Source organism: Labrus bergylta, chromosome 4, assembly GCF_963930695.1.
Source record: "Labrus bergylta chromosome 4, fLabBer1.1, whole genome shotgun sequence".
NCBI classification, from domain to species: Eukaryota; Metazoa; Chordata; class Actinopteri; order Labriformes; family Labridae; genus Labrus; species Labrus bergylta.
Window position 1 is genome coordinate 6,479,881 of NC_089198.1, and position 17,901 is coordinate 6,497,781.

A 17,901-nucleotide genomic window follows, 5' to 3' on the forward strand; every position below is an offset into this window, starting at 1 on the left:
GTTTTTTGTCCTTTTTAAACCATTAAACGTGGCACAGAAGATATACTTCATCTGGTGGCTGTGGCTCAGTGGTAGGGCTGCTCATCTCTCAATCGGATGGTCGTGGGTTCGATCCCCAGCTCCTGCAGCCTCATGCCGATGTGTCCTTGGGCGGTGTAAAAGCGCTCTGAGTAGTCAGAAGACGAGAAAAGCACTTAAGAAGCTCAAATCCATTTACCGCCCAGCCGCCACCATCGGACTGTGTCGTCCCCACAACCACCGCCGTCCTCATTCATGCACGGCCTGCTCCGACCTCCAAGGAACGCTCGGGATACCAATGGACAAACGTTAACCTCATGTCAAATATCTTGACATTAAACATTTTGCAGATGAAGCTTCATATTAGATGTGTGTACTGTATGTTGTTACCTTGGTAACAAACGAGTAGTTCGTTGTTTGCTTTCTTTTAAAAGATATCTGGCTATAGGTAGGCTAGTGCTTGTAAAATGAAACTGACAGTCTTTTGGTGGTTTTAGCTTTTATATGTTTGTGTTGCAGATCACACTAGGCATGTAACGTGTAAAAGATGTGAAAGCAGAAAATGAAAACATGAGCTCTCAGAGTCTAAATGTGGAGGATGATGAGAGATATATCGGGGGAGGGGAGAGGAGGGGGGGGGGGTAATTGCGGCCACTCTTTGATCCCTGGAAAGCAGAGAGGAGCTCATCATCGACCAGCAACTGTTGCCGTGGTTACAGCATCCCACAGTCTTTGCTAATTTCAGCTCGGATCCCTGCCTGTTATTGCAGTCCCTGGAGGGTTTCCCTAATGTGTGTGTGTGTGTGTGTGTGTGTGTCATGCGTCTGTGTTTACACCCATCTGCATACATTATGAACGCAATTGATGTGTTTCTGTCTTTACATAACTTTAAGCTGTATAATCTTTTTTTAAACCCGTGATCAATTAATGCCAGAAGCATTCAGAACAACATAAAAAAGCGAGGAGTAGAGATGTGACGATTTAGCAGAATTAGAAGCATAATATTTGATTTTAGTTTTATTTAACCAGGAAAAAGTCTCACATAAGATTAAAAATCTCTTTTACAAGAGCGTCCTGGCCAAGACAGGCAGCAGCACAATTACAGGGTTTCAGACATAAAAACACTTCACAACAATGAACATAAATAAAGGAATCACAAAATGATGCGATGGTCAAAAAGGGCAATATGAGAAGGACAAGTCGCAGTGAACGAACACAGATGTTGTTGCAGTAGCTGCAGAGGTAGTAATGGAAGTAGAAGTTGATTATCAGATGAAGTAGAGCAGCGGTAGGAGTGGTGCGTTCCATTAACTTCTGAACTCTGATCTCAGAGCTGGAAATAACATCACACAAGAGTTAATCTCGTTCCAACATGGACGCCTCCAGGAATACCTTGTGCTTTGTTTGCTAATACCTGAAGATAGCAAAATGCTATATGATAGCTTGCATGTGAAATAACATGAAAACATGTCCACAGATAGAACCTGCATGATACTGTCTTAATGTTTCATAGTTTAGTCTTTAGTGTTTCCTGTTTTATTTTGTAGTTTCTTATCCTTGAGTTTCTTTGTTACATTCTTGAGTTCTGTGTCTTCAGTGTTTCATGATTTAGTTTGTAGTTTGTCCTCAGTGTTTCTTGTCTTGTGTTTATTCCTGCCTCTGTGTGTTTCCCTCCAGTGTTGATTACCCTCATTGTCTTCACCTGTGTTATTAGTCTCACCTGTGTTTGATCTGTGTTCCTTCCCTCGTGTTGTCAGATCATTGTTGTAAGTTGCCCGTGTTGTTTGTCGTATGTTGGCGTGTCAGTGTTTCCTCGTGTTTCTCAGTGCTTATCAGTTTTTGGATTTTCTCAGTTTGGACATTTTGAATTAGTGAGTTTTGTTTGCCTTTGACTTTTTGTTTAAAATAAATAGTTTTTGGTTATTCTGCACTTGGGTCCACCTCCCCTTGTTTTACACACAGGACATGACAGTTTTAACTGAATGTAAATGATCTCCATCCTGTCAGAAATATCCTAGAGATGTTTGTGATCCAGTTATAGAACCATCCATTCATTGTGAGCTTTTTAAAGTGCTGACCTGTTTGTTGTTTGTTGTGTCTCTCTACACAGGTTGCCTGTTTGAAAACGAGCTGTGTTCCCCCTACGAGATCTGCGTTAACGGTAAGACGAGCCACACTTACACTCTCTAAAAGTTTTAACGTCAATCATCACATCAACTCTATCATGTACTCATAAATACATAGAGTAACTTAAACTCTGATAATAGTTAATTTTGTTAAGGTTTAATTGGTTTTGTTGATGAGTTGCTATGGCGATATCTGATGTGTGCATTGGTTTGTTGTGTAGTTGTTTTTTTGTGTGCATTCAGTTTTGTAATGGTTTCATGTTGTTGTTTGTAGAGGAGCTTGATGCTGCTGTAAAGTGGTTACGTAAAGTTGTGTGAATGTTTTTTTTATTATTTCTTTCATTATCAGAGACGTTGGGTCTCTTTCTCCTGCCCGGGCACTAAAGATGTGAATTAGCTCATTGCTAACTCTGCTAGCAGCTGTACCCTTTCCCTGCTGATTCCTTTAGTAAATACAAATTTAAAGTGTACACAGCTCTTTAAAAAAAGACCGAACAGGAACTCCAGAGGGAAGTGGAAGATAACTCGTATCCTAGCAACAATAAGCACCGGTGAGATGTGCGGTCGTTAGCACAGCCAGTGCTAAAGGTAGCATCATTCGTATCCAACACAAATTTCATGAAGGGGCCAAAAAATGTGTCATATCGTTATGTTTAACAAATTATTTCGAAATACTGACCTCAGACTGAGGAGGTTTTTTGGCAGAATAACGCGGCACCAGGCATGAGAACATCTGAAGTTTCTATAAGATATTTAACCTCTCTCTAATTAGTAGGGAGATGTAGCTTAATTATCATGTGTTTTATCAAGAAGATCTGATTTACTGTATCACCTCTGCATTGATATTAACCTCCTGACTCTGTAATAACAGCAACAGTAACATTATAAATACAAACCCACTCTCTCTCTCTCTCTCTCTCTCTCTCTCTCTCCCTCTGCCTCCCTCTCCTCTTGTGGCCTTTCTGGTTTTGAGAGTGAATCTGGGAAACCCCCGCTGAGATTCAACCTCGCACCAAAAACGAGCTCAGCACATGAAAGATGTTGGCAGGAAGGAGGATTTGTCTGTCTTTTTTTTTTTTGGCTTGAAGCACTTTCATCTCCGACTCCACGGGGTCAGACGGATGATACGCACCAGAGTTAAACAGTCATCTTGTTGTTAGCTTACCTATTTTATGTTTTGGGTATCAGCTGATCAGAGGGCTGATTGGTTTACAAAAGAAGCTCTCGGCTGTGCGGATCAGTCTTCTGTGAAGGGTTTGAAGCAACGAGGGAGAGCGGGCAGAGATAACAGGATATGTGATATGTGTGTCAGAGTCTCATTAGGCATGTGACGGTCTGTTCCTCGATGCAGGTGGCGACTGTGTTTCTGACCTGCTTCCTGATTGTGTTTATTTCAGACGCCGGTGTGTTTGTTCTGAATTCATTAGCTCTGGCCTTTTCCTGCCTGTGTCCGTTTGAAATGTACCCGATAATGTGACTCTGACCGACGAGGCTGCGAGAGCTTTAAATACACAAGTCTGGTGCTGGGAGAAAATAACTCGGCCTGCTGTGTGTCGGAGTTTGTTCCAGATATAAGGAGCATAGAAACTGAATAAAATGTGTATAAAAATGATTCCATCAGTCGCTGTGTCGGTCAGCTCGGCAACACTTTGAGCCCAGAGTTAGCTCTCCCAAGCCGAGTCAGCCGAGGCCGACTCTGACAACTGGGATCTCACAGTGGAAAAGCTAACGGTGGCTGCACCTCCGGCCATTGTTCTCAACCGCCCGTGTGTCCGACCTGCTTCAATAGCTGCTGTCAAAGCGGCCGGTCGCAGACAGGTGCCGGTGTGTTGTGTTGCTGATTGGCATCTCGGGCTCTATCGGAGCCCTGCAGCAGCAGCTCTGATTGCCTGCGCGGGCTATAATCTCTTGGCAGGAGAGACAATGAGTAAGGCTGTTATTGTTCAGCCGAGGACATTCTGTGTCTCACCGTCCTGCCAACAACACAAGGAGACTGTGACAACTGAAAAATGTCTCAATACACCGAGGGAAAAACCTCTTCCTATACGTTGGCACTGGATGGCTGTGGTCTAAATGAAACATCTGTGCTGTGCTTTGGTCAAAATATAACATGAATCAAGCACCAGAGGAGGTTTGTGACCCTGTATAAACCAGCCCTCTCAGAACGCTCCGTTTTGGTGTGTGTGTCTCTTTAAATGTAATGAGACGTGATAACTGCTCTCATATCTGGCAAACCGAGGGGCGTCCAAAACGGGCCGTGTGGGGGGGTGCCTTAAAACCGCCTACCTTCTCTGGTCTTCCATGTAGAACAATGAGAGATTCACGTACCAATCACTGACTAACACACACACACAAATAGAGTGACACAGGATCGTGCTCCATTTTCAGTCCCCTCATGCAGTTGTCATGGCAACAGGTGCCTGAGGAGCAGGGCTAAACCGACCCATTACCCATCTGTGCCCGGTCGCACGGCGTCTCCTGTAAATGCTTTGCAGCGGTGGACATGTCACAGTACGCCATGGCAGTCTGTGCTTAACAAGACGACGAATCACAACGCGTGTGTTTGATGATCGCTTTGATCTCTGAATTTAAATAAGTGATTTTATGTGTTGACTCTGACTTTTGATTCATTCAGAGAAGAAGGAAACCTTGAAAATAAAGCAAAATATTCTGTTATCTGCACATGAATTTGGTCTGAATAGCCCATTTCTAGATTGGCACAACCTTTTTTTTTTTTTTTTAGATTACTCATCCATGTTGATTGTTGATCTTATTCATAGTTAGGGGCGTGACTGACCCGGCTGACAGGTGGGTGGGTCTGTTTGCCAGGAGGTCAAAAAGTCCACCTCTTGCTCCGGCTCTCTGTCCAAACGACGCCCGGTGTCATTGATCTTGTGAGGGATAGACTTGTGTTTAAGACGTCTTAATCCAGTTCATTAGGCTGGACTCAGTTTGTGTCAGATTAATGATTTTTGTCAGTGTAGTGGTCTGAAAAACAGGCAAGGTCTTATAAATGATAAAAAGATGACATCTACGTCTGATTCTTATTACAGAAGAAGAAAGGCCAGACGAGTACACATTTCATTTAAAGGCTTTATGTGATTTTTCACACTTAAATATAATATAAATCAAGTATATCCTCTGAAAATAACTCTGAGTCATCACTGTCTACAATGGGTGTAACACCCGAGTCCCACTGTCTGTGATGTTTTCAGAGTCCTATCTTCAGTTTGTTTACATCGTCGGGACGGCCGGCTGACTCCTCCCCTCGTGTATAAAAGTTGTTTAATTGAGGGACTAGAGAAAAGAAGAATAACATACTGTACTCACTGCTTAACTGTGTTTCTAGATCACGCTCATTTCAGGTAAATTTACATGCAGTGTGAAGATACGAGCGTAATAAAGATCGCTAGCATTAGCATGCTAACACAACAATGCAGCGCAAGTTGTTTTGGTTTAATTCTGGTGCTCAAGGGCGACATCTGCTGGATCAAAAAATCACAAAGCATTTAAAGCTGAAGCTGTTAAGGTGGACGTTTGCAGCTTTGAAAGTGTTTCTTTTTTAATTGCATGAAGAGTTAAACGGCTCCTCATGCGACAGGTGCTGCAGGTGTTAAACATTTAAATAAACACATTTATCCTCTAATACCTAAAACCTGCACATCTGTCTCAAAGAAACAAATCAGAAATTGCATTTTAATGACAAAAACACATCTTGCCTGAAGGAGCGCTCGTGTCCATGAATTCATAAGATTTTCAAGCAGTGATGGAAAAAAATAATTTAGGTGAAAGCGCAGGATCAGAGGAACACAGCCTCGTTCAACAGAGATTCATGTATAAGTCATGAAAGCACTGAAAGCTTTTTCACCACTTTTCACATCATTGCCGGCACATCCACTGGATTTAAAAAAAAAAAAAAAAAACTTGTTGTAAAAAGTTTATCTCCATGTTCTCATCGACTGACATGAAAATGGAAATGATGGCATCTTGGAGCAACATCTGGTCAGGGTTGCCGGTCCATCTCCTCCATCTTAACACCCTGTCTGTGTGTCTGTGTGAATCCTCATTCTGCTCTAATCTGCAGCATAAATCACCAGCAGACATGTCTGGCTCTGAATATCAGCATCCCCCCCCCCCCCCTCTGGTAGGAAACTGGGATAGATTGCAGAGCCTTAGATATGCATGAGTGTAATTATGAGAGATAATTCAAGATGTTCCTTCTGGGGACTGAGATGTGGTGTTTCTGCACGCTGTGTGAGATCAGGGGCCCTGTGGTGCAGGAGGTTGTTTCCTCTGCTTTTTCTCTCTCTCAGTTTTATTGTTTCTATTTTAGTATGAGTCATCATCTTTTTAAAATTTGAGATTTTCAGGTCGTGTCAGTACAGCGTGTCCTCAGCAGTGACGGGCGAGTTACTGAAACTACTGTACTCAAAAAGGGGAAAATGTTCATCATGGATCAGACCAGTATTCCTTGAGTCGTGTTTCCCACAATGCAAAGCGCCAGGTCAGAGACCTAAATGACAGACTATCGTGAAAGTGTAAACAGCACACAGATACCACCAATTACCTTTTTTTGATTCTGAAAATCATGAAAACCAACATGAATCACTTGTCAGGTCATTCCCGGACCGGAAACCAGCTTAGCCTGGCATACTGCAGAATAACCCCCGACTGGCTGGTTATACATACTGCTGCTGAACGCAGTATGCACTACATACGGCATACTCGTGTTGTTACAGGAAGTTTGATATTTTACATCCCTGAGGTTTTTAGGTACGTTTTCATTTACTTATACAAACTTCTTAAAAAGCTAATTATGTTCTGAAGTAAACTTATGACCTCATGAAAGATAAGACAGCATTCAGTTTTGAGTTCTATCTGTCCCCCTCCTCCTCCTCCTCCTCCTCCTCTTCTTCGTTTTTCTTCTCCTCCTCGTATTCCTCCTCCTCTTCTCCACTCATAATTACTTCAGCCACTAGAGGGAGCTGCTGGACAATGGATGTAAATATTGATTAGAGTAAATTGGCCAGCTGACCTTTATGGTTCATTTTGTGTTGCCTGTTTTGTCTGTGATAGAAACTGGAGGTTTTTCAGCAAAAGTGGGAAACATGCAGAGGCTTTTTAGGTCAGGTACAATCACTTCTATCTGAACCAGCTGCAACAAGCCAGACGTTTTCTCTTTGTAGTCTCTCCTCCTCCTCGTCGTTCACCTGCAGCTTGCCTCACTCTCCTGTCTCCTGTGTGCACACACAACATGCACTCACAGTCAAACATTAATGAGTAATTAAAGCGACCTGCCGCTGGTCACCCTCAGCCGCCTGTTAAATGGAGCTTGTAAGTTGATCGAGACGCAGAGACTATTTTTAGAGCGAGAGGCCTGAATTATCCTGAAGAGATGTAATGTAACATGTACACTTCCTTACATTCACTACAGTATACACAGAGTATGTGCTGCTGCCCTCTGGTTAGTAGTTTAGAGTCCCCTGTTGTAGACTGAACTGGGTTAAAAATGAATCTATCCCCCTGTCTTTAAAGCTTTTAGAGCAACAACATGTGACTCTTCTACCTTTTAACAGTCTTTAAACATCTCTTACATGTCCACTGATCATCCCACTCGCCTGTACTATGAATGCACGTTTATCAGCTGGCTGATCTGAGTGTGCACGTCATGTCTCCAACGGCCATCTTCTCAATATTTTTCTCCTTTGTTTTTTATTTTTTTAACACCTTAACCTAAAGAAATATAGGTGATATTCCCCCAGCTCCAGTGTTTAAATATGTTATTTTCTGCATTCTTTAGTAAACTTGTAAAAAGAAAAAAAATATATTTTAAAATTGTTTTTAAAAAAAAGCATGAAATATTTTTAAAATGTTATGGGAAACTGCAAAAAAAAGAGTTAAAGAAAATTAAGGAAACTTCACTATTTTTTTTTTAAAGTAAAAAAACTTTGTCGCCCCCACCGATGATTGTGATGCAGCCTCTTGCGGTCACCTCAACCGCAAAAGTGGAGTGGAAATATATGGAAAATCCTTGAAAATGCTGGAGGAGGAGTGTAAAAATCAAAGAGTCCTCCATGTTTTCATTGAAAAGGAAATATTGCTGGTTTTATTCAGTATTTTTGAAACGGATCATAATGACTGTGAGGGTCCTCTAGTGAGAAAGGCAAGTGCGTGCAGCTTTACGGTGTCCGATACTAGCTAGTTAGCTCGTCTTGTGATTGTTTGATTGGATGGCTGAGATTTTAACTGAACTATTGAACTCTTATTCAGCAAAAAGAAAGAGATGGCTCCTTCCTCCAAGTCTGTTAAATCAGTCGAGAGAAACTGAACCTGAAGGGATGAGCGTATTCAGCATTTTCAAGTGCCTGTTTCCGTCATTGACTTTAGTGCGAAAGGCTAAATATAACGCGGTGTGTGTTTGGGTGTTCACAGATGGCGTGTTTGGGAGGTGTCACTCTGTTCCGGTGAAGGACGTCTACGCCTACGATGTCTCTCCGTCTGTAGTGCAACACTTCAGGACGCTGCTGGAGAAGCTGTCCAACCGAGGTAAACACACACACAGATGATGTTACAACAACAACTGAAGTTTCTTATTGCCAATTAAAACAAATTAAGTTATTTTTTACCTTGTTTTTTTTTTTTTTTTTGGATAATGTTGGGAGGAGAGAGAGAGGGGGATGACATGCAGCAGAAGGCCGAGGTCGGATTTGAACCTACGGCTGCTGCGGACTATACCCTCCGTTCATGGGGTGTGCAACATAACTCCTAGGCTATTGTCACCCTAAGGCATGACCTATAATCAGATGTGACGTTTGGGGCAGATGGAAGCTGTATGTCTTCTTTTTTTCATACAACAAATCTTTTTGGGCTTCAAATAGAATATGCCAAGATTTGAACAAGGTACTGTAGGGGCACCGCTGCCTGGTGACCTCGCAGTTTGTTCAAGTTATGACTACAGCTATCACTTTCAGTTAGGGTAAATTATCGGACATGACAACATGATATTATGGCAAGATAGATTTACTAAACAGATAGTAAAATGTTTTGTGATTTTTATGTCCATGAATAGTCATGACAGACCTTACTAATCACTCAAAGGGTTGACTCATGGTAAATCATCATTATGGTGATATTTATTTCACATTTATACTTGGTGGAGGGCTTTTTGGGTCCCATCTGCAGTACCCACATGGGCCACCAGGGGGCCGCAGCCCACACTTTCAGAAGCACTGCTCAACGTCATCTTTTGTTATTGTTTTGAGAGGATTTTAAATACTGTGCGTTTAACTGATATGCTGACTGGCTCTTAAAAGCATGTACTTCTGATAAGTCATGGTTGCGTAACTTTCAGAGTTAGTGGACTATAAAATATGTTACGGAGCAAAGTGCATGTACCTGCACTCTAAACCACATCAGCAGTCAGCAGAAAGAGTCAAATGCTCAGCGACAGACTGATCTGTGTGAACGTGTTTCTGTGGTCTGTGATGTGGAAACAAAGACACACAGAACTGTAGTTTCAGCCACACACACTGTCGCTTTAAGACCTGCTGACAAACACGGATATATCTTTGTTCCCCTTCCTCCACAGACCTGACGGTGTGCAGAGAGGTTTAACCAGTTTGACGAGCGTTTGAGTCGGAGCACAGGCTTGTTTCTGTTTTGAGGAAGTGGAACTTTTAAGCATTTTCTGTCGGTGAAATGGCTCAGAAAGGAGGTCAGCTGCACCAGGAACTCAGCTCTTGTTCGATCTGTCTGGATCTCCTGAAGGATCCGGTGACTGTTCCCTGTGGACATAGTTACTGCATGAACTGTATTAAAAGCCACTGGGATAAAGAGGATGAGAAGACTATTTACAGCTGCCCTCAATGTAGGCAGGACTTCACACCGAGGCCTGTCCTGAGGAAAAACACCATGTTAGCAGTTTTAGTGGAGGAGCTGAAGAAGACTGGACTCCAAGCTGCTCCTGCTGATCACTGCTATGCTGGACCTGAAGATGTGGCCTGTGATGTCTGCACCGGGAGGAAACTGAAAGCCTGTAAGTCCTGTCTGCAGTGTCTGGCCTCTTACTGTGAGAAACACCTCCAGCCTCATTATGAACTACCTGTCTTTAAGAAACACAAGCTAGTGGAGCCCTCCAAGAATGTCCAGGAGAACGTCTGCTCTCGTCATGATGAGGAGATGAAGATGTTCTGTCGTACTGATCAGCAGTCTATCTGCTATCTCTGCTCTGTGGATGAACACAAAGGTCATGACACAGTCTCAGCTGCAGCAGAAAGGACCGAGAGGCAGAGAGGGATCAAGGGGAGTCGACAAAACATCCAGCAGAGAATCCAGGAGAGTAAGAAAGTCAAGAAGCTGCTCCAACAGGAGGTGGAGGCTATAAACCGGTCTGCTAAAAAAACAGTGGGGAACAGTGAGAAGATCTTCACTGAACTGATCCGTCTCATGGAGAAAAGACGCTCTGATGTGAAGCAGCAGGTCAGATCCCAGCAGCAAACTGAAGTGAGTCGAGTCAGAGAGCTTCAGGAGAAGCTGGAGCAGGAGATCACTGAGCTGAAGAAGAAAGACACTGAATTGGAGAAGCTCTCAAGTATAAAAGAAGACACCCAGTTTCTAGACAAGTATTCCTCACTGTCCCGACTCACTGCGTCCACAGAGTTTCCCGACGCCAAGATCCGTCCTCTGACGTACTTTGAGGATGTGACAGCGGCTGTATCAGAGGTCAGAGATAAACTACAGGACGTCCTGACTGAGAAGTGGCCTAAGATTGTACGGACAGTGACCGAAGTGGACGCTTTTCTGTCACAACAACTGAGGACCAGAGAGGAATTCTTAAAGTATGCATCTCCACTCACACTGGATCCATGTACGGCACACCCCTGGATCATTTTGTCTAATGGGAACCGTAAAATAACAACAGAGGAATTCCGCAAACCTTTATTTTGTCAGCCCTTAACAAGATTTATTCCCACTTTTCAGATCCTGAGTAGAGAGAGTCTGACTGGACGTTCTTACTGGGAGGTGGAGTGGGATGCACTGGTCTCGATAGCTGTTGCATACAAAAATATAAGCAGATCTGGGAGCTACGATGACTGTGCATTTGGGCGCAATGAAAAGTCTTGGTCACTAGATTGCGTTCTAAGTTCTCAATGTGATTTCAGGCATAACAATGTCACTACTCCAATCCCTGGTAAGACCTCCTACAAAGTGGGAGTGTTCCTGGACCATAAGGCAGATATTCTGTCCTTCTACAATGTGAACGAGAACATGACCCTCCTCCACAGAGTTGAGACCACGTTCACTCAGCCGCTCTATGCCGGGCTTGGACTTCACTTTTCAGGAGGAGACAATGCTGAGTTGTGTGAGCTGAAGTAGTGGGATTAGGATTCAGAATCAGGGCTGGAGCATTTCCTTTAAAACATGTATATTCTGAAATCACAAAAGAGCCAAATGCATGAATATATCCAGATGGCAGATTTGCAATTTGAAAAAGAAAAAAATTCAGTTCAGAATTTTCCACATTTTCAGCGTTTTGACACGCTTGAAGCACTTTCAGTTTGTAATAGTTCTAGTGGGATTAGGATTCACGTTCAGGGCCGGACAATTCCTCAATAATTCTGAAATCACAAATAAGTTGAACAGTTTCTTTAAGGGTCTGTGTCCACTGACTGTATGTATTTCGCTTGCAGAAAACATTATCTAAACAAAACCAATACAGTTTAATATTTTTAGTGTTTGCTGGGGGTGTCGTGGCATTTTCTGCATATTCAGTGTTTACACAATTTTCAGCATTTCTTTAAATTTTTCATAGTTTTCCTCGTGTGCAAAAAAAGCTTTAGTTGCTGCACACATCTTGCTTTCAGTTTGAAATAGTTGTAGTAGGATTCAGATTCAGGGCCGGATAATTCCTCAAAATAATTCTGAAAAATCACAAATCAGCCAAGTGCAATGTCCAGGTATCAGGTTTGCAACTTCTTAATAAAAGTAAAGTGTGTTGAACAGTCTTTATTGTAAGGGCCTGTGTCCACTGACTAAGTATTCTGCTGGCAGCACTTGTACATGTCACATCATATGCTTTTTCCTGCATTGTGCAGTTTTATTCTGTGTTCATACTTCCATTAAAGTGCTTGTTAATTGGTGTCCATGCCTTTTTTATTGTTTTGAGTGTATATTGGGTTTTTTTAAGGTTTATTTTGGGGCGTTTATTGCCTTTTATTTCAGAGAGAGGACCTCTTAAGGACTTAAGCCTCTGTACGTGGGGTGTATGCACTGACTGCTATGCTGCGGGGCATCCCAACTAAATCTTTTAAGATTTAAAACGCTGTGGTAGTGGTGGGCGATATAACGATCTTAGATCGTGAAGGATTTTAACATGCTGACGATCTGCCAAAGCAGAGAGATTGTAGAACCGGGCTAATGTGTTTATTTTATCAAGCTGCAGTTTATACTCCGACAAAGATGCGTCTCCCTCCCTCCCCGTCTGCTCCACACCCGTGAAAACGAAACTTAAAAGTAAAGTTTGCAAAAACAACTCCATCTTGCTTATATGCAACTGTTCTGATATTTTTCCAAACCGACACGCCGTGAGCAACAGTTAACTTATCTGCATAGTGTGCACAGTTAAGATTAGCCTACATCTCAGATAGTGACACGGAGAGACGTTAACAGTCAGAGTCAGACAGAGCAGAGCTCAGACAGTCAGTGGAGATATAACCCTGGTGTTTAAAATGTTTCTGTCAGTGTTTTCTGCTCTCTCACTTTTTAAAAGTTACTTATCAAGCCTCTCCACCCGAAGCTCACCTGTTGTGATAACTGAATTTATAGGGATTAAGCTAAACAATGTTACAAAGCAGCAGGCAGGTGAGAGTGAGTAACCATGGTGACTGTCTGTCTGTCAATCAACAATGTCCCGCCCCCTCTATGAATTAAACTCTTCGGTCAGTAAAACTTACTTTGATCATGTTTCACAGAATGAACACATTCTGTATTATGTTTCATTATATATAAACTAAACTAAAGTTAGTCCAATGATGTCATAAAAAACAACAAAGGCTGCAGAGCCTGTATGAAGCTCCAGCTGGAGGAACTCTGCAGGGCTAAAACAGAACAGAAACTTCAACAGCTTCAAGTCTACATGTTTTTAAATGAATGCATCACTGCGTGAGAATGTTCCTGATGAACATAAAAAGAGGACACATGACTAAATCATCATTTCAAAGTGGTGAGGAAAACCTTCAAATTGTGCATAAATATTGATCAAATTGAGGGAAAGACATTTCTGTTGCTGAAGATGTTCTGGGTGAGAGACCTCCAGACCTCCTACAAAGATGATTTTTCAAATAGATTAAACTTGTCAGCTCAGTTTCTGTGCATTTAAAAACATTATACAGGGAAATAAGTTTGGTTGAACTGGTCAGTAACTTACAAATTAGTCTAAAGAACAGTATGAAAAAATATTGTGATAAAATCGTGATCGTGATTTTGCCAAATAGAAATCGTGACATAATATTTTCGCCCACCTCTACGCTGTGATATCCATAACGTCCTGCTAACAATGAATTTTAAACTAAATCTCCAAAAGTTTGAACAACAGTTTGCTGCAGAGTATAGCCGTGTGTGCAAAATCTTTCCCATCTTTGAAGAGGTTCTTTGGCTCTGTGAAGCAGGGTGAACTTCTGCAGCCGCTCCTGCTAAGAGTTCACTCCGTTCGGCTCGTGATGGTGTGAGCTGAGAGCTGAACTCGTATCAACCATGAGAGGAAATGATGCAGCTCGCTTATTCACTTCCTTTTTTGTTTCCTTTTTTTTTTAGAGACACTGGTGCATGTCATACTCTTTTTTTTTTTTTTTAACTTGTATTACAAACTGCAGATGTTTATTTTGCCACTAGAGGGAGGAAGAGACTTGTGTAAAAGTCCACTCATTTCATTGGTTTTCATCATGCAGCTGTATGATCAACGACTGGACCTCGATTACACCCTAAATCAGAGTGTTGCTCTTTAGAGCTGAACGGAAAATTACGTCAAAAAGTACCACACTTTGACTATTTCTACAACATCTGTTTTTTTAACCAGATGTGGCGTCATCCCTTTCTCACCTGACGCAGATGAACACACATTGTTTCCCCCCTTTGGATTCGTTTAAGTTAATATTGCTTTTGGAAAATAATTGAATGGACACGTTTGGAGTCATGTGCCAGACGCTCTGGAGTGAAATGAATAATTCAAACTCTGTGTTTGTCCGGCTGTCTGCAGACGTTGTTAGAGAAGATTTAGGACATGGCCGGTCCACTGAGTGATCCGCAATTAATTATATCTGTGTTTTTTATCTTCACTCCCTCCCTTTCAACTTCTTTTCCCCCTATATTCTGCTCATTTCTTTCTTCTTTGTTTTTTGTTTCCTTCCTATTTTTCCTTTTGCTCTTTCCTTCTCACTTTTGTTGCATCATTTCCTCCCTACTTTATTTATTCTTTCTCTTTTCCTTCAACCTTCTTACCCTCTTTCTTTCCTTCCCTTTTTGTCCTTCCCATTTCTTTCTTTCTCATTTTATCCACATTTTTCCTTCCTTTCTTCCTTCCTTCCTTCCTTCCTTCCTTCCTTCCTTCCTTATTGAGGTCTTTCCTTCTTTTACCATTCCTTTGCTCCTTCCTTCCTCCCTCCCTTCCTTCCTTACTTCATTCTTCCTTTCTGCTAAATTAATTCTTGATGTCTTTCCTTATTTGATCACCCCTTTGCTCTTTCTTTCCTTCCTTCCTTCCTTCCTTCCTTCCTTCCTTCCTTCCTTCCTTTCTTTCTTGCTTCCTTCCTTTCTACTTGCTTCATTCTTTAGGTCTCTCCTTCTTTCTGTCCTTCCTTCTTCTATCTTACCTTTGCTCTAATTTGCTCTTATTTTTTCCTTCCTTCCTTCCTTATTTTCATTCTTCATGTCTTTCCTTCTTTCACCTTCCCTTTGCTCCTTCCTTTCTTCCTTCCTTCCTTCCTTACTTAATTCTTCCTTTCTACTAAATTAATTCTTGATGTCTTTCCTTCCTTCCTTCTCTGGGTCTTTCCTTCTTATACATTCCCTTTGCTCCTTCCTTCCTTCCTTCCTTCCTTCCTTCCTTCCTTCCTTTCTACTTGCTTCATTCTTTAGGTCTCTCCTTCTTTCTGTCCTTCCTTCCTTCTTCTATCTTACCTTTGCTCTAATTTGCTCTTATTTTTTCCTTCCTTCCTTCCTTCCTTATTTTCATTCTTCATGTCTTTCCTTCTTTTACCTTCCCTTTGCTCCTTCCTTCCTTCCTTACTTCATTCTTCCTTTCTACTAAATTCATTCTTCATGTCTTTCCTAATTTCATCAACCCTTTGCTCCTTCCTTCCTTCCTTTCTACTTAGTTCATTCTTTAGGACTCTCCTTCTTTCTGTCCATCCTTCCTTCTTCTGTCTTCCTTTTGCTCTAATTTGCTCTTATTTTGTCCTTCCTTCTTTCTTTCCTTCCTTCCTTCCATCCTTCCTATCTTCCTTACTTTCATTCTTCATGTCTTTCCTTCTTTTACTTTCCATTTGCTCCTTTCCTCCTTCCTTTCTACTAAATTAGTTCTTGAGCTTCCCTTTGCTGTTTCCTTCCTTTTCCCCTTCTTTTTTCTATATTCCTTTCTTCAACCTATATTTAATTGACTAAATCTTTCTCTCCTTCCTCCTCTCTCTCTTTCCTCTCTCCTTTCTTTCCTTCTTTCTCTCTTTCCCCTCCTCTCTCTTTCCTAAGACCCTAGCAGCTTTCTTTTCTTTCCTCTACATGTACACATGTTCAGTGAAATAAAACATATCTGTCACAGATTTACATTTTTTTCAAATGTCTTTCCAAACATTTACATGTCTGATTGTCGGCCTGCTCGTGTGTCCACCATCTTAACTCTACATGTTGAAGATTTTTCCACATGTGTTGTGTTTCCAGATGTGTTATGTTTCCAGATGTTTCTATGTTTCTATGTGTTATGCATACGGGCAGCAATGATCGCCCCAAAGCTTTTAAAAAAAAAAAACAGAATCATCCTTTAACAAACTGCATCCACTTATTCTCTCTCTAATGGCTTACATTTCAGACAGTTGTTGTTATTGTGTTCAACCGTCGCCCGCCCACACACACACACACACACACACACACACACACACACACACACACACACACACACACACACACACACACACACACACACACACACACACACACACACACACACACACAGACACACACACACACACACACAGACCTCTGGGGCTTTCCTTGTGAAGCCGTTTTTAAAAAGCCTCTCTGAGGTCAAAGCTTGCCGGCAGCACACAGCGACGGCGCTCCTCTTCAGTTCACTCTGAAAGTCTACTTGACCTCCCCGCCCGTCAGTCTCACCTGTGAGGATCTGTTAAGCAGCACTTGGTGGTATTGTGTCTGCGTCACCTCTGCAACACCGACTGAATTACCTCGCTGTGTGTCAGAGGGTCGGCCGCGCACACAGTTTTGTTTGTTACAAAAACATGGGGAAAAAAACAACATAAAATCACTTTATTAGGGGAAAAAAAGCAAACTCAAAGGGTGCTGGAACTTCTCTAAAATAAATCTATTTTTTTTTTAGATAATGCAAAAAGGCATTAAACAGCAAACTTCCATGCATCCTGAAATCCTTCATTTATTCATCCATTCAGAGCAGGAAGTATCTCACTAATTCACCTCTCGTGTCCTTCCCGCTTTATTCTGTGCTTCGTTTCACCAGAGTCTCTCTGACTGTCAGCCGCCCCAACATTTATTAACCTGTCGTGTCAGGCGCCGTCTGTTCACCCGCCGTTTTCTCAGCCACCACGGCCCGCAGTTACAAGCTCCGTTTTTATGGCTCTTTGATGGCGAGGGCTGGCCTGACACGCTGGGCAGCTGTTAGAGGGAGGCTTGTGCCTGATTCCTGGCGGTTAGGGTCGTTACTCATTGAGCTGGGGGTCTAAAGAAAGGGGCTTGAAATGTTCCAGAGCAGAGCTGATTTAATTAGATTCACCGCTCATCGGGTAGAAGTGTGGATTCAGTTGTTAGAAAATGAGCCATTGTTGGCTGACCGTCAAATGTAAATGAGGCGTTGGCAGTGGCAGCGTCCCGCTTAGGACAACTCTGAACCAAAGTAGGCCGACGTTGATTTTGTGCAGTGCAGGATGAGGAGAGCTCAACGTTATTTTAACATTGAATGGTTAGAAATCAACGTGTGCACAGCAGGACTTTACCTACATCCTTTGAGGATTGAAATTTAAGAACATTACCAGATACAGGATGCCTTAGACTTCTATTTTTGTTGCTGTTGCATCATTTGTTTCCATCTTATTAAAGTTTAAAATATTGGTATCGTGACCAGTGGCGGTTCCAGAGTCTGTTGGGGCCCCCTTTGCAAAAATCAATTGGGGTCCCTCCAACCAGCATTCCTCACCATCTTATCTCCAGTGTCCCAACACTTACTCCTAGTCCTCTTTTTTTTCATTTACTTTTCTCTCCTATAGACGGATAATTCCTCTTCATTTCTCTTTGTTGACTTTTATCGACAAATTTTTGGTTTTCAAGTGCTGTCAGATGGGGCCCCCTTAGGGAGGATTCCTACTGTCAATGCAAAATTTGCACATTTTGGGTCACTGCTCTGGTTCAAAGTTTGTCAGCCCTCATGGGCCCCCTTCTGGTCTGGGGTTCCCAAGCAGTTGCCTGCCTTGCCTGTTGACAAGCAGCACCTCTGGTCAGGAGAGCCCTCGTCTAATTCATT

The 17,901-nt window shown here is 42.2% G+C and overlaps 1 protein-coding gene across 1 annotated transcript in view; it reads left to right on the forward strand.

Annotated features, from left to right (window-relative positions):
• Positions 1-17,901, forward strand: part of ptprn2 (protein tyrosine phosphatase receptor type N2) — a 201,750-nt gene that overhangs the window by 12,127 nt on the left and 171,722 nt on the right. The window contains exons 2-3 of the mRNA XM_065954457.1: positions 2,129-2,179; positions 8,577-8,690. Of these exons, the coding sequence (XP_065810529.1) occupies positions 2,129-2,179; positions 8,577-8,690 (165 nt within the window). The remainder of the gene's footprint in view (positions 1-2,128; positions 2,180-8,576; positions 8,691-17,901) is intronic.